This window comes from Syzygium oleosum, unplaced genomic scaffold (assembly GCF_021117445.2).
Source record: "Syzygium oleosum isolate NSW1041296 unplaced genomic scaffold, Sole_v2.1 Sole_v2.09, whole genome shotgun sequence".
In the NCBI taxonomy this organism is placed as follows: Eukaryota; Viridiplantae; Streptophyta; class Magnoliopsida; order Myrtales; family Myrtaceae; genus Syzygium; species Syzygium oleosum.
The window spans coordinates 3241128-3266937 of record NW_026607493.1 but is presented as its reverse complement, the minus strand read 5'-3'; the positions used below and the strand labels follow the sequence as shown (position 1 = coordinate 3266937).

The 25810-nt window shown below is 44.7% G+C and overlaps 2 protein-coding genes across 2 annotated transcripts; both read right to left on the bottom strand.

Annotated features, from left to right (window-relative positions):
* Positions 1 to 1612: 1612 nt before the first annotated feature.
* LOC115673513 (GDSL esterase/lipase At1g09390-like) lies at positions 1613 to 4340 on the bottom strand. The gene is made up of 5 exons (XM_056314512.1): positions 4076 to 4340; positions 3476 to 3624; positions 2676 to 2867; positions 2309 to 2579; positions 1613 to 2225 (listed from the first exon to the last, which is right to left on the bottom strand). Exons 1-5 carry the CDS (start codon positions 4338 to 4340, stop codon positions 1852 to 1854), a joined length of 1251 nt encoding a protein of 416 aa, XP_056170487.1. The 3' UTR covers positions 1613 to 1851.
* A 15060-nt stretch (positions 4341 to 19400) lies between these two features.
* LOC115673623 (uncharacterized) lies at positions 19401 to 20143 on the bottom strand. The gene has a single exon (XM_030595836.2). The coding sequence runs from the start codon at positions 19986 to 19988 to the stop codon at positions 19500 to 19502; it is 489 nt and encodes a 162-aa protein (XP_030451696.2). The 5' UTR covers positions 19989 to 20143; the 3' UTR covers positions 19401 to 19499.
* Positions 20144 to 25810: the final 5667 nt, after the last annotated feature.

Genomic DNA, 25810 nt, shown 5'->3' with positions numbered 1-25810 from the left:
GCACTGTCGCCACCGACCGGCTACAACCCAAGAAGAGCAACACAAAGAAGAAAAGAAAAAAAAAAAAGAAAAAAAAAAAACCTAAAATTGTGCCGAAACAAGAAACAACTTTTTTTACTTCTTGTTTCTCTTCCAAAACTATTTCTCGGCACAAATATTTGCAAAAATGTGTCCGGGAACAAAAAGTTTACAACGCTTGTTCCCAAACTATTTCTGGAACAAAAGAACGAAATTTTCACCTGTTTGGCACGTTACCAAACGGGCCCTAAGTGAAGCATTTTTTTCCTTAGGTGATGCCTTAGTTTTTTTCTTTTTCGAAAGGTGACGATGCCCTAGTTAATATACTTCAAAGATAACAAGAATTTACCACAATTGCAATGACAACAAAGCTCCAAAATAAATATAGCATGTAGATGACTAGATGCGTCCGTCTAATCATACATTGTTAGACGTCCGCTAATTGAGGATTGAGGGAAAATTATCAAAAAAGTCCTAAACCTATTGCAATTGTGCCAATTCGATCCTAAACCTTTTTTTTTCAATTTAGTCTTAAACCTTTTGCAATTGTGCCAATTCAGTCCATCCGGCCACTTTTGGCCAGCCGGCGCTGACGTGGACGTCGGCCGGCTGACGTGACAATATATTAATATTTTTTATTTTTTTGAATTTTTATTATATTTTTTTCCTTTCTCTTTTTTTTTCTTTCCTTTTCCCACTGGCTGGATCGGCCAGGGGGAGTCTCGCCGACAAGGGCGAGCCTCGCCTAGCTCCGGCAAGGTCGAGCCTCACCATGGCTGTGAGACGGCGAGGCTCGCCTAGCCATGGCGAGCTCTGTCCTCGCCGCCGCTAGGCGAGCTCGACCTCGCCAAGATCTGGCGAGGTCGAGCCTCGCCATGGCTGTGCGACGACAAGGCTCGCCCTCTCCAGAACTGGCGAGAGCGGAGCTCGAATTTTTTTTTATTTTTTTCCTTTCTCTGTGTTTTTTTTTTTTTGGCCTTTCCTTCTTCCCCCGGTCCGGTGGCCGGACCGGCCAGGGGCTAGGGCCGGCGAGGTCTGGCGAGGCGAGGGCGTAGCTCGCCATGGCTGGGTGAGCTCGACCTCGCCCACAGCCATGGCGAAGCTCAACCTCGCCAGATCTGGGCGAGGTCGAGCTCGCCCAGCGGCGGCGAGGGCAGAGCTCGCCTAGCCATGGCGAGCTCCGCCCTCGCCAGAGCCGGGCGAGGCTCGTCCAGCGACGGCGAGGGCGAGCCTCGCTGGTGCCGGCGAGAGCGAGCCTCCCGCACCTCGGGGACCGGCTAGGGGGAGAAGGAAAAAAAAAAAAAAAAGAAAAAAAAATCGAAAAAAAATTAAAATATTGCACACGTCAGCCGGCCAGTCCATGTCAACGATGGCCGGCCAAAAGTAGCCGAATAGTGACTGAATTTGCAAAAAAAAAAAAAGGTTTAGGACTGAATTGGCACAATTGCAATAGGTTTAGGACTTTTTTGATAATTTTTCTTGAGGATTGATTATTTGAGACTTTACTCATTAGAATATGGTTATAGTCATTGAAAAAATGGCAACGGGCATGGCTCGGCTCATATCAAAGATGCAATGCTGTTCGAGTAGGGTCGATCTTCAGCATGTGATTGTCCTATTAGAAGATATAGAAACTTATGCTCGTATATCATGCAATTTCTTAATGTGAATGTCATGCATGAAACTCAATAAGAACGACACCCCGAGGGACCACGTTAATACTGTGAACCCTACCGAGGAGCATGTTCATGTCGTCCTTAACATGGATTACACCACGTAAATATTGAGATAAGAGGTGATCTTTTGACTGAATCGGGGTAAGCCTAGCCCGTATCATATCAAGCCAAACTCTATAACTAGGAAAAATTTGCAATAGTTTTCCCTGAAGAGTGAGATCCTTGTCGAGTAATCAGATAAGCAAATTTCATAATATAGCAACTGAATAAGCAAACTCGGAAAATCTTCGAGTGAAATTAAAAATTTGCAAAAGAAATTAAAATTAATGGGAGGGGTGGAGTAGTCAGAGGAGAGTATTCGAGAGGCCACGAATGAATTGGCCGCCTCGGTGTAGTGGACGCCGTCCCAGCTCGCGTAGCGTGATCCCTCGTCACACACGGCGAAGTTGCTCTGGCGGCAAGTGTTATTGTCATTGTAGTTGTACGGCGGCCTGCCGTTGCCGCAGCACGCCATTAACGAACTCTCAAAACCTATCCATATCGTAAGGCAACAACACAAAGCTTAAGTAACGGAACCCGAAGGGACTAGGATCAGAGAGACGATAGAGCCATACCGTGCTCGGCGTAATTGGCGATGAGATCGTATTTGATCGCGAAGACGTCGACGTACACAATCGTGGCATTCTTCATCTGAGACCTCAGTTCTTCACAAAGGGATTGCAATTGTCGATTAAAGACTTGAGCAGCATCATTGAGAGATTTAAGGCATCCATGCTCATCGGTATCACTTGCATTGTGGGCGGTCTTAGCCAATTTCTGAGGCAAACAGCCCAATGGCCCGGTGTTGTGCACCCGGAAATTTTTCCCTCCACTTTTGTATATATTCTATGACAATTAGACACATAAATTAAATTGGAAAAGGTGGGATTAAGTTTACTCTTCCATACATATGAGAAGATCTTTTGTTAATCATCGACTAACCCCGATCGCGAGTTTGATTTCTCCGATGAAGGTTGAGGTATTCTGGACGACTTGCACCGCGATGTTGTTCTGGCCGATGTCGATGGTGTAGAGAGCGTCCCCAAAGCCGTCCTCGCCGACCAAATTCGTATAACCTGAATTGGGGACACCAGATTGAGATATCTTATCTTTGCTTTTCATTTTCGGGTTAATCTGTTTGGTTAAGAGCAAATTACCTCTAGCGAGAAGCAAAGGCAAGTGAGATCTGAAACGGAGGAACTGGCGGACTTGAATGCCCAAGTTGGATTGATCGTAAGTGTTGGAGTTGGCGAAGACTTCGGGGACCGTTGTTTCTCATACCGGGCACGCCCACATAAGCTTAGGGAAACCGAAGTATGATCCGACGACATGTGACCCCTGCGCACGGAATGCGGGGGTTCGGGGGTCCCGCTGACCGGACAGCGGGCAGGGGTTCCGCTCCCCGGTGAGCAGACGGCGGCCCCGCTCGCCAATGAGCGGGCGGGGGCTCCGGGGCAGCGCCCCCGAAACAACATCGGGTTTGCTGGTCCGTTTGTTATGGGATTAAAGGGATTCGGATAGGCTTGGGCTTTGGGCCCATTTTAAGTCATATATATTGTACTCGTATGAGATATCATTGTAACAAGTGGCTGTGGTTGTAAACCTAAATCATAGTGGAATCCCTTTGCAGGACGTAACCCTATTCAGGGGTGAACCTGGGTAAACTCGTGCATCATTTAATTTTCTTCTATTATTTGCGTGATCGTTCTGATTCGGTTTGCGATACACCCCCATTAGTAAGGAGGGTAAGGGGCCGCGCCGCTTATGGCGAAATTGGCTTCGCTGCTGAAATTTGGGCCCAATGATTCCAAGTACGCGCTCAAGTAACTTGTGTTCAAGCTCTCACCTGTTTTGGATTTCAGACAAATCTCACCAAAATTTGCATTATGTGCTTAAAAATATTCCACCTTTTTCATAGAGTCAATCCTTTAAATTTCAGCATTTACGCGATCTGATCCTCTGACTTTTGTTTTGTTCAATGAAGTCATCTAGCTTTCTGGGTTTATGCGATTTGACCGTCACGGTTTTATCTTGCACAATCGAGTTCTCCGATTCTCTTGGGTAAAGCCAATCACGATATAGAAATCATTTACGTGATGGGTTTGACACGAGGTGTGAGTCCATGGGACCGATTCCTATCCCTAGCTCAAATACTTTTTGTCAGAGTAGAGATATAGCACACACGAGAACCTAAGATAAAACATTATGAAAAAGCATACTATCACGTGTTTGTTCGAAGAACACCGAACGATAGATGTCAAACTTGTGCTCGTGATGTGTTGTATAGTCCAGCCTAGGAAGGTCCCCTCAGAAGATAAAGAGAGTAGAGAGCGAGGACTCACAGAGGAAGTCGATGATCAACCGCCCGTCGCACAACCGGCTGATCGCCTCGTGGAAGAAAGCGTGCCCGTCGGGCAACCCGAAGTGAGCTCCGAGCGCGGCCCAGCTGCCGGTGTCCGAGTTTGAGTCGCCGAAGTTGAAGACGATGGGTTTTCTCTTGCACTGAGAAGCAACCAAGCTTGGAAGGCCAAGACAGAGCACCAACATCACAGTGCATGTCGAGGCATGGAGGTTGGGAATACAAAAGCCTCCTCTCTTCTTCGTCATATCTTTCTCTCCACTCTCCCCTTTTGGCTTTGATTGACTGTAAAGTGTAAAAGAAGCTGCTTATCTGAAAATGTGGAGGAAAATAAGCAGTGGACGTGGACATTGGGCTAAACAATATCTTGCAATTTGGTCCAACATCATCCTTGGTCATCTACTGTGATTGCTGGCAATCTGAAAAGTCCTAGTGGATGGACCACTTGCAAATGCCATTTGTGCTGGATTTTCTTCGATGCCTTCAATGTTCATAATGAGTAGTGGTGCTGAATTTTCTTCGATGCCTTCAATGTTAATAATGAGTAGCGGTGTGCAAAATTGACCGCCCAATCTGGGAACCGCCTGGACGAGATCGGACGGTGGTCTTCTACTGTCATTGCTGACAGTCTGAAATGTCCTAATAGATGGACCACTTGAAAATACCATTTGTGCTGGATTTTCTTCGATGCCTTCAGTGTTGATGAGTAGCGGTGCTGGATTTTCTTCGATGCCTTCAATGTTGATAATGAGTAGCGGCGTGCAAAATGGACTGCCCAATTTGGGAACTGCCTAGACCGGATCGGACCGGCCAGTTTGGTCCGATTCTCGGAAGTGTCGATCCGATTCCCGATTCATAAAAAAGGAATTGGTGTCCGGGCGGTCTGATTCCCGATTCCAAGAGGAACTGGACTGGACCGACAATCGGGAACTGGACCGATTATATATACTTTTTTTTATTTCTTCAAAAAATTAGTAAAATGTGAACTAAACCCTAAGAGAAGTTCATCGACAAAAATTAGTAAAATATGAACTAAACCATAAGTGAACTCCATTGACATAAATTCATTGATAAAAATTAATAAAATATGAACCAAATCATAAGTGACCGGTTCCCGGTCCTAGGACCAACCGGTTCAGTCTCCGGTTCCAAATTTTGGGAACCTGTCCTCCCAGTCCGGTCCCTGATTCCCGATTTCACTTTGAAACCAGATCAGACCGGGAACTAATCACCACTAATATTGAGGGGTTCTATCAGTTACTCATCTTTAACACTGTTTTTTTAATAAGCTTCATTGTCAAATTCACCGCTCAATCATTGTATGTCGTCTCGTGTTTTGAAATATTGCTATCAATAATTTATGTAGGTTGATAACAAGCACTATAACTAGCTCAACGGCCACATACCGAACATTCTTACCGCTCAAGAGTCTATAAATAATTCACTATATGAATAGTTGCACCAATATAACGGGAAAATTACCAAAAGAGTCATAAACTTATTGTACGGATGCTGATTCAATCGCAAATCTTTCAAATTTGGCTAATTGAGTCGTAAACCTTTTGATAATTATCCAATTTAGTCCTTTCGAACAATTTTGGCTGAAAATTACTAACGTAGACGTCGGCCCTCTTACATGACTCGGCTGGCCCTAATGTGAGTAACTTTTTTTAATTTTTAATTTTTTCTCTAGCAACTCTCACCGGCCATAGTGTTAAAAAAAAGGAAAATGAAAAGCATATAAAATTCAGAAAAGTTATTAAAAATTTCAAAAATTGTCCATGTCAGCACCGGCTGTGCACGTAGGTCAATCGGCATCCACGTAAACAAATTTTAGCCAAAATTGACCGGAACAAAAGGAATAAATTGGCAAATTGGCTTAATGTTTAGGATTAAATTGCCAAATTAAAAGATTTAGGACTCAATTGACATCCGTGCAATAGGTTTAGGATTTTTTTGGCAATTATCCCCCACTATAACTACAACCACAACCCAAAAAATTTACGGGAAAAATTATTGATTAAACAAAATCTAGCCTATTCCAAAAATCGCAAATTTAAAAGTTTGACGGCACTAATCACCGTGAGTGGGGCACTAATCTAGCCATTTTCTAGAGTGCACGAGCAATTTCAACTTTAGTGGTGAAGATAATGAGTTGATCAATAGAAATTATTGACTAAACAGAATCTAGCAAATTCCAAAAATCGCAAATTTTAGAGTTTAATGGTACTAATCATCGTCAATGGGGATATAAATGGAACTTTTAAAGTACTTCAATATATAATCATGCTTTCATCTAACAGTTTAAGTTTTTAGAACAGTCGGCGGCGCTCTACAGAAATCCTTACACGGTATCGGAGCAGGAAGTCCCGAGTTCAGATCATTCCAAGGCTCACGGGAACCACCTACTACTTACCACTTTCTAGAGGGCACGAGCAATTTCAAACTTCAGTGGTGAAGATAATAATGTGATGAATACAAATGGTCCATCGTGCATTGTCTTCATTCCCACCCGATGAAGCTCGTGACATTTTGCAATTATTGACCCACCTAAAAAACTATGAACGAGCAAGACGTCTTGTTGACCGGATCGGGGCAAGCCTAGCTCTTACCATATCGAGCCAAACTGTATAACTAAGGCTTCGTTTGTTTGGCAGAAAATGTTTTCTAGGAAAATATTTTCCGGATTTTCCAGTGTTCGGGGGCGGAAAATAACTTCCCACGGAAAACATTTTTCCTCCCATGGGCAATTTTGCCTTCACTTTGGGGGAAAACGATTTCCTCTTAGGCTCCGTTCGTTTGGCGGAAAATATTCTCCTTTTGGAAAATATTTTCCCGGAAGTCATTTTCCTGAAAAATGTTTTCCTGGAACACAATTTTCTGGTGTTCGGCTAAAATCTGAAAAAGTCTCGAAAAATATTTTCCGCTGTTCGGTATAGAAATGATTTTTCTTCTTGCAATACTTTTAATATTTTTAACATTTTCTTTTTTTTTTCTTTTTCTTTTGCTTCTTCTCTTGTAGGTCACCGGCAACAGCTGCGGCCGGCGGCCGGCGACCGGCCGGAGGCGAGCTCGAGCATCGCCCCAGGCCGGTGAGGCTCGAGCTCGCCAGATTCCGGCGAGGTCGAGCCTCGCCGGCCTGTGGCGAGGCTCCGCCTCGCTTGATCCGGCGAGGCCGGCGAGCCCAACCTCGCCAGATCCGGCGACCTGGGCAAGGCTCGAGGTCGCCGGATCTAGCGAGGCCCAAGTCGCCGCTAGTGACCAAGCAGCCCGAGGAGCCTCGCCCACGAACAAGAAGAAGAAGAACCCACAAACAGCAACACCAGAAAACAAATCAATCAAAGCATCAGTAGATCCGGCGACCTTGAGCCTCGCTCGAGGTCGCCGGAGCCTCGCCAACGTCTAGCGACCTCAGGCGGCTCTAGCCCGAGGTCGCCGGATCTGGTGAGGTTGGAGCTCGCCGACCTCGAGCGAGCTCGGCCTCGCCGGATCTGCCGACCGGGGCGAGGCTTGAGACTCGCCCGACGTCGCCAGACGGCGGCGAGGCCGAGGTCGCCTGAGGCCGCCAAGCTCGGGCCTCGCCACTGGCCGGTCGCCGGCCACAGGGCTGAGGAAAGAGAAGAACGAAAAAAATGAAAAAAAAAATAGTGAAGAAGAAGAAGAAGAAGCGGCAGCTACGGAAAATGATTTCCGCTTTTGAAGAAGCGGAAGTCATTTTCCATAGACTTAGGCTATTTTGTGAGGGGGGAAGGAAAATGTTTTCCCACGGAAAACGTTTTCCGGCCCCCGAACACCGGAAAATATTTTACGGGAGAATATTTTTCAGGAAACGAACAAAGCCTTAAAAGGAAATAATTTTCCCCCAAAGTGAAGGCAAAATTGCCCATGGGAGGGAAAATGTTTTCCGTGGGAGAGGAAGTTGATTGCCGGTCACCGCCGTCGGCTGCCGGTCGCCGCCGCCGCCACCGGTCGCCGTCGCCGATTGCCGCCACCGGTCGTCGGTCGCCGGTCACCGTCGATCGTCGGCCGCCGCGGTCCACCGACCGTCGGTCGCCGCCGCCGCTTGTCGTTTCCGCCGCCGCCCGGTCGTCGGTCGCCGGTCACCGTCGGTTGTCGGCCGCCGCGATCCGCCGATTGCCAGAGCCATTCGTTTGGTCCGCAGGCCACCGTCGGTCGTCGGCCGCCGGGCCGGCCGTCGGGTCACCGCCAATCGCCACCGCCGCCGCCGCCGACCGCCGCCGATTCTGTCGATCACCGCCCGTCGTTGCCGGCGATCGACCGACCGCCGCCGGTTGCCGATCGCGCCCGCCAGCCGCCGACCGTCGCCGGTGGTGGCCGATCAGCCGCCCGCGCCGCCCGGCCGCCGCGGTCGCCATGCCGGCCACCTGGACGCCGCCGGACTCGGCGGTCGCCACCACCGATCGCCGGACGCCGCCGGATCGGCGGTCACCGAACACCAGAAAATATTTTCCGAAACTTTTTCAGATTTTAGCCGAACACCAGAAAATTGTGTTCTAGGAAAACATTTTTCAGGAAAATGACTTCCGGGAAAATATTTTCCAAAAGGAGAATATTTTCCGCCAAACGAACGGAGCCTAAATAGCTTTACTTTCCAAGCCCGCCCAAATCGGTCTTCGGACCTTGGCAAGACCAGACCGTGAGTTGTAGAGGTGTGCAAAAGAACCGGGACCCGCCCGGACCCCCCGGAACCGGTGGTTCCCAAGGGAACCGGTCCGGTTCCCGGTTCCAATTTTTTGGAACCGGTACTGTTTGGGCCGGTTCCCGGTTCCCGATGTGGAATCGCCCACCCGGATCAGACCGGGAATATAATAATAATATATTTTATTTTTTAATTTTTAATTAAAAAAATCTAACCAAAAAAAACTAAAAAAAAAGAAGAAATTTTGTTTTCATGTCTGAAGCTCTTGTGTAGTTGGGATAGCTTGGTCATTTTTCCCAATAATTAATTGGTACCCACTTGATTTATGGATGATGTGGTTAATATAATCGATCATAGTGTAGGAATTGTATGAAAAGTTATGTTCTTTTCCTTTTGTTCTGTTGATCCGATGTTGGTCCACAGATTTTTTTTTTATTTGTCTAGGAAAACTTGTTGAGACCGGTTCCATGGACCCGCCCAAGAACCGGACCGGACCGGCGGTCCGATTCTCGGGCGGGTCCATGGAACCGACTGGCGGTTCTCCGTTCCAATTTTTGGAACCGGTTCTGTAGCGGGCGGTCCACGGTTTGGGGATGGGAACCGCCCACCCGGACAATGCACACCCCTAGTGAGTTGGGTCTAAGGAAAGATCACTCCATGTGCATGTTATTTGTGATTACAAATGGCAAAAGAACACTATAAGTGCCATAAGTTGTGTACGACGCTCACCTTGGTGCCATAAGTTTTTTTTGGATCACTTAAGTGCTAAAATTTTTGAAAAACGATCACTTAAGTGCTAAAATTTTTGAAAAACGATCACTTAAGTGCCAACTCCGGTGCCGTACACAACTTTTCGCCGGAAATCCGACGTGGCATTTTTTTTATTAATTTCTGAAGCTGACGTGGCTCGTCGGAGATTGGCACTTAAGTGATCGTTTTTAAAAATTTTTAGCACTTAAATGATCGTTTTTCAAAAATTTTAGCACTTAAGTGATCGTTTTTAAAAAAATTTAGCACTAAAGTGATCCAAAAAAAACTTTTGGCACTTAAGTGATCGTTTTTCCTCCGATTTGGCACTTAAGTGAGCCGGCGAAAACTTTTGGCACTAAAGTGAGCACCGTACACAACTTATGGCACTTATAGTGTCCTTTTACCGATTACAAATGGATTGTTTATGTCTAATTGCTGCAAATGGTAAGGCCATGTGCTTGCTGGATCTTGATCCCACTGAACGAAACAACAAAAGGCCCGTTCAATTTCTAGTGCAGTCTTGGGTAGGAATACTTCTCAAAAGAACAATCTCGCATAGGGAGATGAACGAAATTTCCGAAAGTAAAATCGAGCGAACAAAATTGCCGGGTGATGTTTCGTATATGGAAGTCAGTAGGAGATAAATCTGTGTCCGGTGATTGGGAAATGTATTAACCAGTGAATTATCAGAGCCTCTCTTGATGAGGGATTGAATGACTAGCGTGATCGTAATTATACCCGCAATGCATCAGTCGATGTCGCGCGTGGAATCTTGATTGTTCTAAAGGAGGGGCTATATGGCAAGTTGGTGATGGCAAGAAGATTCAAATCCGAACGGATAAATGGATTCCAGTCGCATGGGACTACCAGTTTCATCCGAGTGGTTCCCTGATGGCCTTAGGATCGTTGATGTGCTTATTGCTCTAAGGGAGTTCTAGAGATGCCTCTCAGGAGATGAGACTTGTCTGGCCTTGGGAGAAATATGGGAAACTCATTGTCATACTGCTGATCGTTTTCTTAAGCAATCCTCCTCAGCGAAAGCCAGTTTGAAAGCATCAAGCTCTTCTCAAGTGGCAACAGCTGAAAACCTCTTTTGAAAAAGTATTAAGCCTTCCCCTGCTGTCCCTTGTGTGTGAGAATGAGTCAATTGAGCACCTTATTCTTTCTTGTGTACGGAGCAGAGCTTATCTGGTTTGGTTCGCTGGGGCATTGATTGCAGAAGGAACAAGTCTTTTCTATGAGTGATTGGGTACTTCGGGTGGCTCTCGCCGAGGGACAAAATAACCGGCTTATTATGTCGAAATGCGCCTTCATTTGTGGGCATATGTGGAAGGGTAGGAACGATGGCCTGCTTAGGGGGGCGCTTCCCAATCACGCGAAGGTCATTGAAAGAATAAATCGAGCATTCACTGAATTTTCTATATTAACTACACCAAACCAACAGATCCAATCAGTCCCGGTAGCTCGTAAAGCTGGGAGAGTTCTTAAGCTTAACTGTGCTGGAGCCTTTGAAGCCTCTAGAGCTGCTGTGAGTGTCATTGCTAGAGATGACAGAGGAAGGCTGTTGGGAAGAGTTAGGAAAAGGATTGCTGTTGGAGATGCTGCCGTGGCTGAGGCTTTTGCTTGCTCAAGCTCGAGGATGGTATAGAGTGTGTGTGGAAATAGATGCTGCCTGATTCAAGGGCAAATTACAGGCAAGGCAGCTGTAAGGCCGCTGGAGATGCAAGCCCATTACAGATGACATCTTGTTTTTAGTGAAGGTTTATCATCGAGTTAATTTCAGGTTGGTTAGAAGTGAGGGTAGTGTGCAAGCTAACTGGTTAGCCGTATTTTTATAGGGAAGGAGATGTGCACTGCTGTTTGGGATGTCCCCCGCCCACTTTGCTTGAACTGTGAGAGGCTGATGTTCATGAGAAGCCTTCTTGATGTGGTCCTATGGTTCAAGTGATGAAAGGTGAATGTTTTCTTGCCAAAAAAGGGGAGAAGAAGAAAGCGCAATCCACCTTAGCGAGCCATGTAACATTGATAGGGCGAGGTTTAGCTACTGTCGGGCAGCAACATTAACCCTTCTGCCCGAGCACCCGTCGTCTGTGGAGCACACGTAAAGAAAACTAGTCTAGGAATAGGCCGCCGACGGAGGAGGAGATGGTGGAGTGTGATAAGAAAGAAAGATTAAAAGAAAATGGTATTTATTCTCTTATCATGGTGTAAGTAACAATGTACATGAGAAGCCTTTATATAGGCTGAGAGGAGTAAAGGAGCCTAACATTCTTCCTATGTGGGACCAAAGAGAAAGAAGAGATGTAAAGGAAAACCTACAAAACTATACAACATGTTCTAACATCCCCCCTCAAACTCAAGGTGGATCAAATAACGAGAGTTTGGAAAGAAGAAATTTAAATCGTTGTGATGTAAGAGCTTTCGTAAAACAATCGGCAAGTTGATTCTCAGTTCCAACAAAAGGAAGTGAAATAGTGCGAGCTTGGAGATGATGACGAGTCAGATGACAATCGATCTCAATATGTTTGGTACACTCATGAAAGACTGGATTTGCACCGATATGAATGGCACTCTTGTTGTCACAATGCAGAGGAGTAGGATCCAGAAGTGAAACTCCCATATCAGCAAGTAAGCGACGAAGCCAAACAATCTCAACAGTAGTGTCGGCCATAGCACGATACTCAAACTCTGTAGAGGAGCGTGAGACAATATGTTGTTTCTTGGAACGCCAAGAAATAAGTGAATCGCCAAGAAAAATGCAATAACCAGTGATAGATTTGCAATCAATGACATTGGAAGCCCAATCAGCATCAGAATAGGCACGCAACTTGAGAGCAGAAGAGGATGGTAGAAATAAGGAACGCGATAAAGTGCCTCGAAGATAGCGCAGAATCCTTAGAACAGCCGCATAATGAGTTGTTCGAGGAGCAGCAACAAACTGACTGACAACATGAACAGCATAGGCGATGTCGGGTCGGGAGATAGTAAGATAAATAAGACTACCAACCAAGGTCCGATAGCGGGTGACATCAGAAAGAGGTTCTCCATCGTCTGGGCAAAACTTTTGATTTAGCTCAATAGGAGTGGCAAGCAAGACGTGAATCTGATAGAGCAGACCCGGACGATGAATATCGCCGGTATATTTCTCGCGAGAAATGAGAATACCACGTGAACTGCGAGCAATCTCAAGCCTAAGAAAATAGCGCAGTGGTCCTAGATCCTTCATGGCAAAATGTTGCTGAAGGTGCCGCTTGGTATGCTCAATATGGTCACGATCATCTCCGGTGATGACCATATCATCAACATAAAGAAGAAGAATAGTGCATCAAGAAGAGGTATCAACAAACATAGCATGATCAGCCTCACTTTGAATGAAACCAAGAGACCGAATAGCATCATCGAACTTCTCAAACCAAGCACGAGGGGCCTGTTTGAGACCATATAAAGAGCCCGTCGCAAGCGGCAAACCTGTCCAGAGGTATGAGCAAGACCAGGCGGAGGTTGCATAAAGATATCTTCCTAAAGATCACCGTGAAGAAAAGCATTCTTCACATCAAACTGAAAGAGATGCCAACTACGAATTGAAACAACAGCTAATAAAGCACGGACAGATGTCATCTTTGCTACGGGAGCAAAGGTCTCCTCATAGTCGATACCATACTCTTGCGAGAAACCTCGAGCAACCAGACGAGCTTTGTAACGCTCAATACTGCCATCAGAACGAGTCTTAATCTTATATATCCATCGGCAAGATACGAGGGAGCGACTTGGAGGAAGAGGCACAAGCTCCCAAGTACCAGTACTCTCCAAAGCCGAGAGTTCCTCAGACATAGCCTGGCGCCATTCTACATGCTGAACTGCCTCGCGATAACTATTAGGTTCTTGTACAGCATGAACAGCAGCTAAAAAGGATCCAAACTCGGTAGAATAAGAAGTAGCAAGAAACATACCGGGCGTGTGGACGCCGATCTCGAGGAGGATTACGACGTGGCTCTAGTTGTGCAGAATCGTCGAGGGCAGATACAGCAGGAGGTGCAGAACAAGGGATAGGTGAAGATGGAGAAGGTGGCAATATATCTAGATCCGATGTAGAAGAGGGACTAGAAGGATTAGGTAGAGGATCAACAGGAAAATTCATAAATGGAACAGGAGACGAAACATGAGGTGTAGTATTTGTTGAAAAGAAAGGGATGTGTTCATGAAACGTAACATCACGAGAAATACGTACACGTCGCGCATTTGGGTCATAACAACGATAACATTTGTGCTCAGTGCTGTAACCCAAGAATGCACATGGGATAGAGCGGGCGGTAAGCTTTGTACGTTCAGTGAGTGGAAGAATGATAAAACAAGTACATCCAAAAACTCGAAGATGATTATAGCTAGGAGGTCGAGAGTAGAGACGCCGAAACGGGGTGTCTTGATGGAGAACAGATGAGGGTAGGCGATTAATTAGATGAACAGCTGTGAGAAGAGCCTCAACCCAGAACTCAGTGGGAACGGATGTGCCAAGTAAGAGAGCTCGAGTGGTCTCTAGAATATGACGGTGCTTGCGTTCAGCAACTCCATTTTGAGCTGGAACCCCAGGACAAGATAACTGAGGAAGTGTACCATCACTAGCTAAGAGGGAACAAAAGACACCAGAGAGAGATTCTCCCCCTGAATCTGAACGGAAAACTTTGATTTTTGTATTAAATTGTGTGGAAACCATGGAAGTAAAAGACTGATAGATGGTAAAGAAATCACTACGTTGACGCATAAGATAGACCCATGTATAACGAGAATAATCATCAATAAAAGATATATAATATTTGAAACCACTCTTCGAAGAGAGCGGGGCAGGACCCCAAACATCAGAATGAACAAGATCGAAGATCGCACTAGTTCTAGAGTTACTAACAGGAAAAGGCTTAGCAGATTGCTTGGCCAAAGGGCAGATAGAACATGGAGGAAGACTACCAGAAGAAATAGGACCCAAAGCACCTTGTTGGTGAAGGACGGTGAGACGAGAAGACGGAATATGTCCAAGACGCTGATGCCACCGAACAAGATCGAGGGTAGCCAACACAGGATGAGGAAGAGAGGAAGTTGGAAGATGGAGATGTTGCATAATATAAAGTCCATCCCGTCTACTGCCCCTGCCAATCATCTTGCCACTCAAACAATCCTACACAAAGCAAGAGCTATTTGTAAAGCTTACGGTATATCCAGCATCGGTGAGTTGTCCAACAGATAATAAATTGAGAGCCAAAGAGGGAACATGTAACACATCAGGGACATTGAAATCTTCAGAGACAGTAAGAGTACCTTGTCGGGTAGCTAGTAGAGGAGAACCATTAGCAGTAAAGAAATATGCTGGTTGCTTGAGCTCAGAGAGCTTAGTGAGAAAAACAGTGGAAGTAGACATATGTCTAGCAGCTCCTGAGTCAAGTACCCAAGTAGTAGAAATATCACCTGAAGGTGGAGTAGCTGCAGCGGTGCTTCCAGCAGATGAGAGAGTTGTAGAAGTACCAGAATCGGGAAAAGACCTGGGCAGAGAAGGACTCAAACGGGCAAGTTGGGCCTCAAGAGCAACAATACGGTCATCCGTAGAGGGAGAAACCAGAGTAATAGGTTGAGAGATTGGAGATGCGGTAGTGACTCGTGGTAATGCAGAAAGGCGTGAAGCATTCCTCTTCTTCCAACAATGTGACTCGTCATGACCAGGACGATGACAATACGTACATGAAAGGCAACGAGGACCACGAGTAGGCGAAGGACGTGGTGGAGCAGCCAAAACTGTAGGCGGAACACGTGGTGGAGCAGCCAAAATAGCAGTTGAATCAGAAACTGCCGAGGAGGAAAGAAGACCAAGACGAGTTTCCTCAGACTATAATTCTTTGACAGCGTCAAGGAGGGATGGTCTTGGAGAGCGGTGAAGAAGTTGGCTGCGAACACCTTCATAGGGAGAGCCGAGCTTCATAAGAAAAGAATGTAGACGATGCCTATCTTGAGTCTGAAGTCGAGTAGATGGACACCGAGTACAGTTCAGGCATGATGGGCAGAGAATAGGAGCAAGAATATCCAGTTGACTCCAAAGTGAGTGCATGTAATTGTAGAAATCTCGAATAGAGCGAGACCCTTGCGTAGCACTGTAAACTTCTTGCTTCAACTGATAAACTCGAATGTCCCCTGTCTGGGTGAACATCTCGGCAAGCTGATCCCATAAACTTTTCGCCTCAACAACATTAGAAAATTGTGGGCGAAGAGCAGGATCAATGGAACCAAAAATGATAGCCCATGCCTTTCGATTAGCAACATTCCATGCTCAAATTTCAGCGGCACGTTTTGCAACTTCATCAGATGATTCACTTTTAAGAGCATCAGGACAAGGACAAAGTCCCTCAACATGCTCAAACAAGTCGCGGTAAACAAGTGCTGCCATTGCCGATGGTTTCCAAAGAGAATAGTTTGAACCATCGAGTTTGACGTCAATACGGTCATTAGAATCACCCATGACGACAGAAAAAGAAATCACTAGCAAAGCTAGAAATATGGATTGAGGTGATCGAAAGGATCGAGAAAGAAGAAGCATGGATTAGAACGAGCAAGGATGATGGCAAAAAAGCCCTAAACTCATTATCTTAATTTCTGATGCGGAAGATCCAATTTATGGCAACCGCAGAGCATACTTTAAAAAAAAAATAATGAGCTTATTGTCTTAATTTCTGATGCGGAAGATCCAATTGATGGCAACCGCAGAGCATACTCTTCAAAACAATGATCTTGGCTCTGATACCATGATAAGAAAGAAAGATTAAAAGAGAATGGTATTTATTCTCTTATCATGGTGTAAGTAACAATGTACATAAGAAGCCTTTATATAGGCTTAGAGGAGTAAAGGAGCCTAGCATTCTTCCTATGTGGGACCAAAGAGAAAGAAGAGATGTAAAGGAAAACCTACAAAATTATACAACATGTTCTAATAGAGTGGAGGTCTGACGTGGTGGCAACATGCGTGATGGTCGATGACGGGGCAACACGTACAAAGAGGGGAGAAACGGAGGGGATTGGATTAGTCTAAACATGTAAGTTCTTTCAAGTAAATCTAACATGCGGGTGATTTAGAGACGCACGAAAGCGCGCCAAGTGTCCGGGCAGCAGCTAAATCTCACCCGCATCGGTATCGTGTGGCCTAAATTCCTATTTGGGAATTAAAGCACCAGGCCGTGCTTTCATTTAAAAGTTAATCGAATGTCGCCAATGAGTGAGCATGGATCTATATGGACAGGTTGTGTATTGGGAGAAGGCATTTATTATGTCCAGTCAGGTTAGGTTAGGTGGAAGCAACGCGTGAAGAAGTCAATCAGAAATGAGAGGATTTCAAGATTCAAACGCAAAGTTAATCGGAATGCATGTCACATTAACAAATGGATCATTTACACGTCGCTAATCATATAATTTATACAGCGGAATTAGTCCCGAATACTATGTACGTCGCATTCACCAACCTTTCCGCGAGAATAGATGACGTATCCTATACCCATTACCCACCCCCAGCTAAACCCCGCGTATCAAGCTAGCACGTTCGGTTCGGATCGGACCATTTGCCCGTCCCCAATTAGAAAGCTTGTTCGTGGAAAACGCAAAAGGTCCGGTCGCCGTTTAACCTCGAGTTTTGTCCTATAGAACCCACCATTTGTCCGCTCGAGACTAAGTTTTTTATAATTCATGATCCGCCGGAGGGCCCGGCCCCCACGCACTTTTTCTATTACGTAGAAACGGGGCATCCTTGCTGCCCGCTCCTTTTGCTTCGCGTCAAAAAAGCGAGAGATTCACATTCCTCAAAAGTACTATTGTATGGACGACAGGCAGCCGTAGCCCGAGCGAAAAACAGGACTTTTGTACGCTCTACAATTGCCGCCTCTACGACTTGTAGCTTTAGGCCTCTCGCTCTCGTGGGTTGCCATTTCTGCAAGGCATCGAATCCCCCTTCTCGCTTGTTCTCTCCATTATGGTCTAACTTTGCAGGCTCCACTCTTCCGTTGTGTCGCGATCCTATGCACGTAAGGAAATGTTAGATCGGCCGTCTGTAACGTCGCGATCCGATCTGATCTTTCGAGTTGTGTCGTCGCTTGGCGAAATTTGTTCACGGCACGTTTCCCTTCAAATCGATCTTCGATTTCCGAGGGATTTTCAAATCGGGATACCCCGAGTGCATTCTTTTACGGGGGCACTCGACGAATTGCTAACGGATGATAGATTTGGATCGGGACTACCGATTTGATCTTTTTTTCGTAGGACGAGAATCGATCTACAGTGAAAAGGGTCACGAGGTATCCGTTCAACACTTTCGAACGACGTTAAACCCGAAATCGTTTCCCACGCTCGAATCTAGAGGGCTACGGGAGAAGAGACGTAGACGTCTTCTCTGCTGCGCGATGAACCCAAGGAAAGAGAAGACTGCTCCGTCCGGTTTTGACTTAAACACGTGCCGTGTCGTTTTGACGGAGATTTTCCAAAGTCAATCTGCATTTCGATTAAATTAACTCCAACCAGGATGACTTTCGTTGACCTGCCAATGCATTTGTAATTAGAGAACGAAATCAAAACAGTCTCGTGTTCCTCCTCTTTGGGTATTGATAAAAATGGGTTAATACCACGAAAAATTTCAAACCGGTACATTTATGATAAAGTTATTCCAAACTAATTTTTTTATCATAAAAAACCCTCAAACCGATACACCCGTAACAATTTTACCCTCCGCTAGTTTCCGTTAAATTTAACGGTCAAATTTCTTAGTTGGATGGCACGTGATAGTTGACGGGTGTACCAGTTTGTGGTTTTACCCTCCGTTTGTCACAGGTATACCGGTTTGTAATTTTTCGTGGTATTAATTCAATTTAATGGAGGGTAAATTTGTCACAAATGAATCAGTTTTGGATTTTTGGTGGTCAAAAAATTAGCTTAAGGTAAATTTATCACGGATGTACCGGTTTGGAGATTTTGGTGGTCAAAAAATTAGTTCGGAGTAAATTCATCACAAATCTACCTTGAGGTTTTCGTGGCATTAATCCTGATAGAATCATCTTACTTAAGATATGCGCAACTTGTGAGGTGCCAAGTGGCCGCGATAATCATAATTAACGGACTAATTAATCGGCCCTAACCAACCGCGCATGCCCTTTATTCATTAAGTACAATGCACGCGTTCTTAGACAAGACTTGCTAAGGAAAAAGCCTCGCTCGCGAGGGATACTAATCGTAGACTGATTACGTTTTATTTCTTTGCATTTACATGAAGACTTGACTTGCTCGTCTGCGTTAGCGCCCGCATATGGTCGCGATTTCCATTTGCCAAGTACATTCTCAATTCTTTCATTTATTTTCATACGTTTAACAAACCGGTCATAAAAAGAGATTAATTTGAGCAAGAAAATGCCACGTCGATTACTCGAGTCGGATCAAAAAAAAGAAAAAGAAAACTACGTATATTCCAAATATTACGTATTAATTTATGCTTGATTATTTTCGTGGGCGATGAAAAAAATTTATTTATTTATTTTTCTGAGCGATTATTTTTCGATAAATATTTTCCCCAAAAGCTCGTTTTCGGCGAAACGAACGCACCTAAAAACCAGTAACACGAGATTCGGTATATCTTAAAATAAAACGTGAAGAATAAAAATGATTTTAGACAAGCCTGGTTGGTGTCCCTTAAATTTTCGGTATTTTACTTTTCTCTAAGGAAATTTAAGATCTCTACGAGAAACAGAGTCGTTCCGTTCTTCGAAATCAACTGCACATTGATTCACCGATCGAACGATACAACAGAGAGAGAGAGAGACAGAGAGACAGATGAAGATGAGATTCAACCGAGATGATCGGAAGTTTCAGACAAAAAAAAAAAAAGGGGGCATTGCTTGATCAGAATCATCTCCTACTTTCCAGTTTCCTAAACAAGAGCCATGGAAGGAAGAAACAGATCCTCCGATATCTCCGGGGACGACGATATCCATCAGATCGTCAGTTTGAGCTCCAACCCATCGTCCTTCACCTTCCTCTCCCTCTCCACCGCCTTCGCCGGCGAAACCGCCGTCGCCGGAGGCGGAGGCAGAGGCAGAGGCAGAAGCAGAGGAGGATGAGGATGTGGGAGTGGGAGAGGGAGAGGGAGAGGGAGAGGCCGCTTCCTGAATGCGACGTCGGCGCTGAAATCCTCCGGCTCGAACCGCGGGACCCAGCTCGAGCACCGCTCCCCGCCGTCCGGTTCCGCCAGCCTCCTCCTCTTCCGCCTCGACTCCTCCGCCTCCAGCTCCCCCATCAGCTCCATCTTCCTCTGGTTCCGCGCCTCCCTGTAGTTCCTGAGGATCGCGAAGAACTGCTCGATCTTCTCCTCCTCCTCCTCCTCCTCCTCCTCCTCTTCCTCCTCCTCTCCGCCCTCGCCTCGCCGGCGATCGCCACGATCCTCGGGCTTCACGGCGTCCCTCTCGCTCTTCGCGCTCTGCATTTCGGCGCGACGCTGTGAGGGACGGGAGCGGAGGCGGAGATCTGCGACAAACGATACGAACCGAGAGGAGTTTCGCAGGAAAGTGAAGCGCTTTGGCTTTGTTTATTGAATCTCTCTTTTCTTTTTTCTCGCTCTTTGAAACCTCGACTTCTATTGCCCTGGACCCAGCGATTTATAAAGAGGAAGCACGCATGGTGCGGGATAATGACGGTATTGCCCTCGAGGATCGCACCATCCAGGGAACGGAGCCAAAATCTCCGGCTGACAATTTCAATTTTGCACTCATTTGAACCCGGATTAAATGGTCCAATCCCATATAATTTTTGGGTAAATACGACGAAAAACGTCAAACTGATATACGTGTGATAAATTTTTCACGAATTAATTTTTTGATCACCAAAAACCCCGAATTAGTACATCCGTGACAAATTTACCCTCCATTAAATTGAATTAATATCACGAAAAATTACGAATCAGTAAAATTGTGATAAATATAGGGTAAAATTCCAAAATGGTATACCTGTTAATTGTCACGTGTTTAGCAATTTGACGGTAAAATTTAACAGAAGCCAACAGAGGGTAAATTTGCCACAAATGTACCGGATTGGGATTTTTTGTGATAAAAAAATTAGTTTGAGGTAAATTTATCACAGGTGTATCAGTTTGGGTTTTTTCGTGATATTAACCCTATAATTTTAAGCCCATTTGAACACAAATCACAATCACAAAAATAAAATCTCCATTGACATCTCCTAAGCAACTGTTTCGGAATGCGTTTATGGAAACGTTTTCGAACATTAACGCAAGGCATTTATTTTCTATCAGACCATTCGAGTAATGTCCGGCTCAAATTTAACAAACTAACGCCCGTGGGTCGTGTCGCTTTTCCCGGTCCCTCGAAGGCTCACCAATGCTGCACGTATCAGTACGAGGAGACGAAGTCACCGCCGATCTCAGCAGGCACCGTGGCGCGGGAGTCGCCGTGAGTTCTCGCCCCCGTTACGCCCGCGAACCTCCGGCCACTTTCCGTCGCGTACGTTTTTGCCATTCCGAGCGAAGAGATTTTCTTGCGCTCGGTGGCAAAATACGTAAATACCTTCAAAGCAGAGGGGGGGGGCTTTACGTAATTTCAGAAGAAAGGAAAGAAATCCGCGTGATGACGTCACCTCGGAAACGTCACGATGGCTCGGGGGGCCGCGCAAAGCAGCGCATTGCTGACGTGGGCAGGGGCGACGTCATCGACTTGGACGATGGGCTTGGGGAGTTGATAAATCCGCCTGAACACGACACGTCAAGAGCCGGAGCGATGTTCCAACAACTCCGCGTGAACAGGCGGCGCGTCACTAGCTGTCGTCACCGCGGCCAAGTTGTCAAAAGCAAAGGAAAAACCGACGGTTAGGTCCGCCGGCGAAGCACCGGCGACCAACTTTTTCCTCGGATTTCGCTAAAGGGTCGCTCGCGACACTTACCCCCAACACCTAAAAGCAATAAATCCATCGATGTCTTCGAATTGACAAATTCCTTTTTTATTAAATATGATTAAGAAAAGTATCATACAGACGATTATAATAAAGATAATGACACGAGTGGTCCACAAATTTTGGTTCAATGAGCAATATAGTCGCTAAACTTTTTAATTTGTTCAATATGGTCAATGAACTTTATACAACATTAATTATTTTCATATAGTTTAGGAACTACTTCGAATATGAACCAAAAATTTAAAAACCACCCTGAACAAATTAAAATTTCGGGAACTGCATTAGATATTGGGACAAAGTTCAATGACCATTCATGCCGTTTTCCCTTTATAATAAAACATTCACGTGTGCTAATTAATCGAATCGGTTAGAATTTTTTGTTCATTTTTTCGTGACTTGGCACGACTAAAAGTAGCTGGTTTCATAGGTTATTAGTATTCAGACCTTACATTAGCATGCAAAAAGCCAAAGACCGAAAAAAAATAGAGAGAGAGAGAGAAAGTACAGCCAAGACGACTAAAACTTGCAATTTTGCACCTTGCTTTTTCTATGTCGTCTTGATATTTTGGATTTATTCACCGAAAATAAATATATAAAAAAAAGGTAAAAAGCAAAGTACGGTCAAAATTTATGGAAAGCTGGAGTCATGATCGTTCCCAGTGGACGACGGCACACATGTTTTTGCTGGGACCGTGAGTCACGAGTCTCGTGACCAACGATTCATGGGAGGAATCGTTTTACACGGGATGGCCCCGAAAGAATTCCGACGCGATCCGGATGCATACGAGCCTAATGCATCATGGACCGTCGATGTTGGTCGATTCAGCGTGAAACCTCCGAGAATCGAGATGCGATGTGCACCGGGTGCACCAAAGACGCCTCTCTGAAGAAGGTATGCTCTGAATTTAGCAATGGATCTAACGAGTTTGTTCATTGACCTATGTATGTGGCCCTAATCTAGAACAGTGTAGATCGTAATTTAATTTCGATGGCCCTACTTAAAAACCAATAGCTTCCGGGGCCAACAAAATAATCATGCTATTCTCTAAGCTCCCGATAAATTCTCTTCTATTAGTTTAAATGTTTCCTGTTCTCTGAGAATTTACTTTTATCCACTGAAATAATTGAAATCGTGCTTTGTTTTCTTTTCTTTTGTATTTTTTTTTTCATTTTATATGCCGCTTGTGCCTTCTTTTGATAGCCCTAAATCTCTCTATTACATAAAGCGAACTCAAATGATGATTTCTACCTCAAACTTTAATCAGTAAGTTCCACAAAAGGCCTAGATCTATCTATTTATCTATAATATATAAAGAATCGACTTTTAAATTTTGGTGCCTACCCCATAAATTACCTTGGTACCCTCGAGTCTCAAAGTAGGCCTAACAAGTAAAATCGTTGCTAATTTAGGCACGGTTTGTAATGAATGATTTGAAAAATATCTTTCTAAAAATGATCACTTGTATCGCTTGAAATAATTAATCAATGAAATTTTTTTTATTACCGATAATAATTTATATCTATTTTTTTATGGATGATGAAAATATTTTCCGTTCATTAATTTTTGCGAACGATACAGACGGTCATTTTTTAGAAAATATTTTTTTAAACCATTCACTTTTCGCAAAATAGACGGAGCATAAATTTCTTTCTCAATTCACAAGCATTTAATATTATATTTTAAATTAGTCCGAGAATTCAAACATTTATATTTAAATCTTTGCACGGCGTTTCGTACCAATTTTCCTAGTCATTTAGATCGGGAATATCGAAGGTTGCTTTCCATCGGAAATTGGGTGGCATTGATGACACGGAATTTAATATTTTGCTCGTCGAGATTAGAATATCCAACGCACGATCATACGAAATCACATTCAAATATATTCATAAGGGACACCCGGAAACTTCCCTAAAAAAGGTTTTGCGTGTCCTTTTAAAACAGCACTCGATTCCTCCTTTATTTGCTGGCTCACGATAAAGCTCGAAAGCTACTAACCGTGAGTGGGTATAGATTCACCTACTTATCATAAAGTTCTCATGCTTAGAGACAAAGGAATCATTTTTTTATTTTTTTTCGAGATTAGAGAGCTTTTTCGCTTTTTTTTTTTGAAGGCGTTCGTGATTAGATATTGACCGAGCCATCAAATTAACCGAGAGTTTGCCTTGGATCCTTGGTGGTGTTACGAGGGTACCTCACCGAAGCAGAGGAAGCACGTGCTTCCGATTGGAGCCGCCCCGTGCTGTCCATGTATATACACATGACGGCCTGACAGGATTGCATTTCTGATTTTAACAGGCCATGAGTTTTTATTCGTCCAAATGGAGACGTGAGCAAAACTCCATGTAATGTAGAGTAACTAGCACGCCCAGCCCTCCGTGGTTGAGGGATAGTTTTTCTTCCCTCACCCCAGGGGGAAATGCTCCCGAGTTTAACGTTCCAGAGTTCAGACGAAATAGTTTGAGGATATACTCAGGTCCAAAGTTCTCTTACTTATAGACAAAGGAATAAATTTTTTTATGAGGTTAGAAAGCTTTTCACTTTTTTTAAAGGCATTCCTATTTAAATATCTTGACTGAGCCATTAGGCTCGCGCCACGCGAAAGCCCCCGATTATACCCTTTCATATTTTTCACCGATTGTTATGAAATCAAGGTGAAATGGTACGGCAAAATATAAGTGGCGACAAAAGTAATTGCGCGAAATTACGCGAAATTCCAATGAATTCTTGATGTGGTATGCTTTTGACCAGTTAGACAGTATCCCCTGCACCTTTATTTTGTTACGGTCGTTAATTTTATCATTGGTATTGGTACGTGAATGCATTTAACTTTTAAGAGTCAAGCTATGTCTAAAATCATTAGTCGCAACTCACTAATATGGGTGTGCCAGATGGAGAATATTATTGAGGGAGAGAAAATAGATGTTAGATGTAATAACCGGAAAACCACTTGACAAACCAAACTTGTGAATTTACATAACTTTTAGAGACTCTTACATGACAATATATTTTTTTTTAAAACAATAAAAAAACTCTAATTTACTAATTTAAAGTGAGAGCCTGAGATCCAAGCCTCCTCCTTCTCCATTGTTTTCAGCTCCATCTCGAGCTGATCTTGATGGACCGAAAGCTAGGGTTTTCATGGCCTTCTCCATGAGCACAGCTTCTTCCACGAAGTCTTCACGTTGGAAACATGGATCCCAAGCGGAAACGTGGTCCTTCACCTGCCTCCTCCTCTTGTGATGATCAGCATCCGAACGGTCGGCTTTACCCGCGGCCGAGGCCGTGGCCGGCCTCGAGCGGGCCAAGCGATCGCGAGCCTCGCGAAAGTTCTTGACTAGGGCGAAGAACTCCTCGATCTTCTTCTCCTCATCGTCGCCGTCGCCGCCAACGACAACCAAACGTTCTTCTCTTTCGCGGTCACGGGGAACCATTGCCTTCCTCTTCTTGCTTCCGCGAATTCCCGTTGGAAGATCTGGGGTTTCCGTCTCGGCCATTATTGACTTTGGAAGCACATGAAGAGCAATAATGACGCACACAAAACACACACTGTCTAGGCCTAACAAAGCCCGGCTTGCTTTCGAGGTTGCTTCGAGGATGCTTCTTCGTGACGCTCCGGAAGCGTGTAACGTAAGGTTGCGCACGGTCAGACTGGTGATGCTCCATCGTTTTCATGTCCGTCATTTCCTTTTTTACACTGTACTTTACGCCAAAGTCGGACGCATCTCTTTCTTGGGTACATTATTGAGGCCGTCTGATGGGTTAATCACGCGAAACACACTCGTCCATCAAACAAGAAAATGCAATACAAGAATAGCATTGGCCAACCCTTCCTTTGTTGTTATTATCGTTGTATCCCGGACTAATTTTCATTCGCAATAGACTTGTCAAAATGGGTCGTAAACTCAATTGACTTAACCTGAGTTGTTATATGGATTAATTATATTTAGTAAATGAGTCATAAATGGATTTACAACTTATTTAGACCTAACCCGCATCTATGATTCTCTCTAGCCTCACTTGATCTCGTACTCACCAACTTCGTATTCTCGCCTCAGTTTGAATGTAACTTTTCCTAAATTAGGTTAAATATAAAACCGTTTTAATAATATTGGTCGGGTATAGGTCACTAAATTTAAGTTTTATGGAATTTGGTCAAAACGGGTTGAATGGGTCTCTTTAGGTGAGACCATTTTCGACCCGATCAATCCGTTTGACGAGTCTAATTCGCAGTCACATTCTCGGCCTCCGTGACAGAAATTATCTCGAAATATACATCCGGGACGTAGTCCAATAACCTAATCCATATCAAAAACCTATTTTGGATCGAGTAAATTCCTACT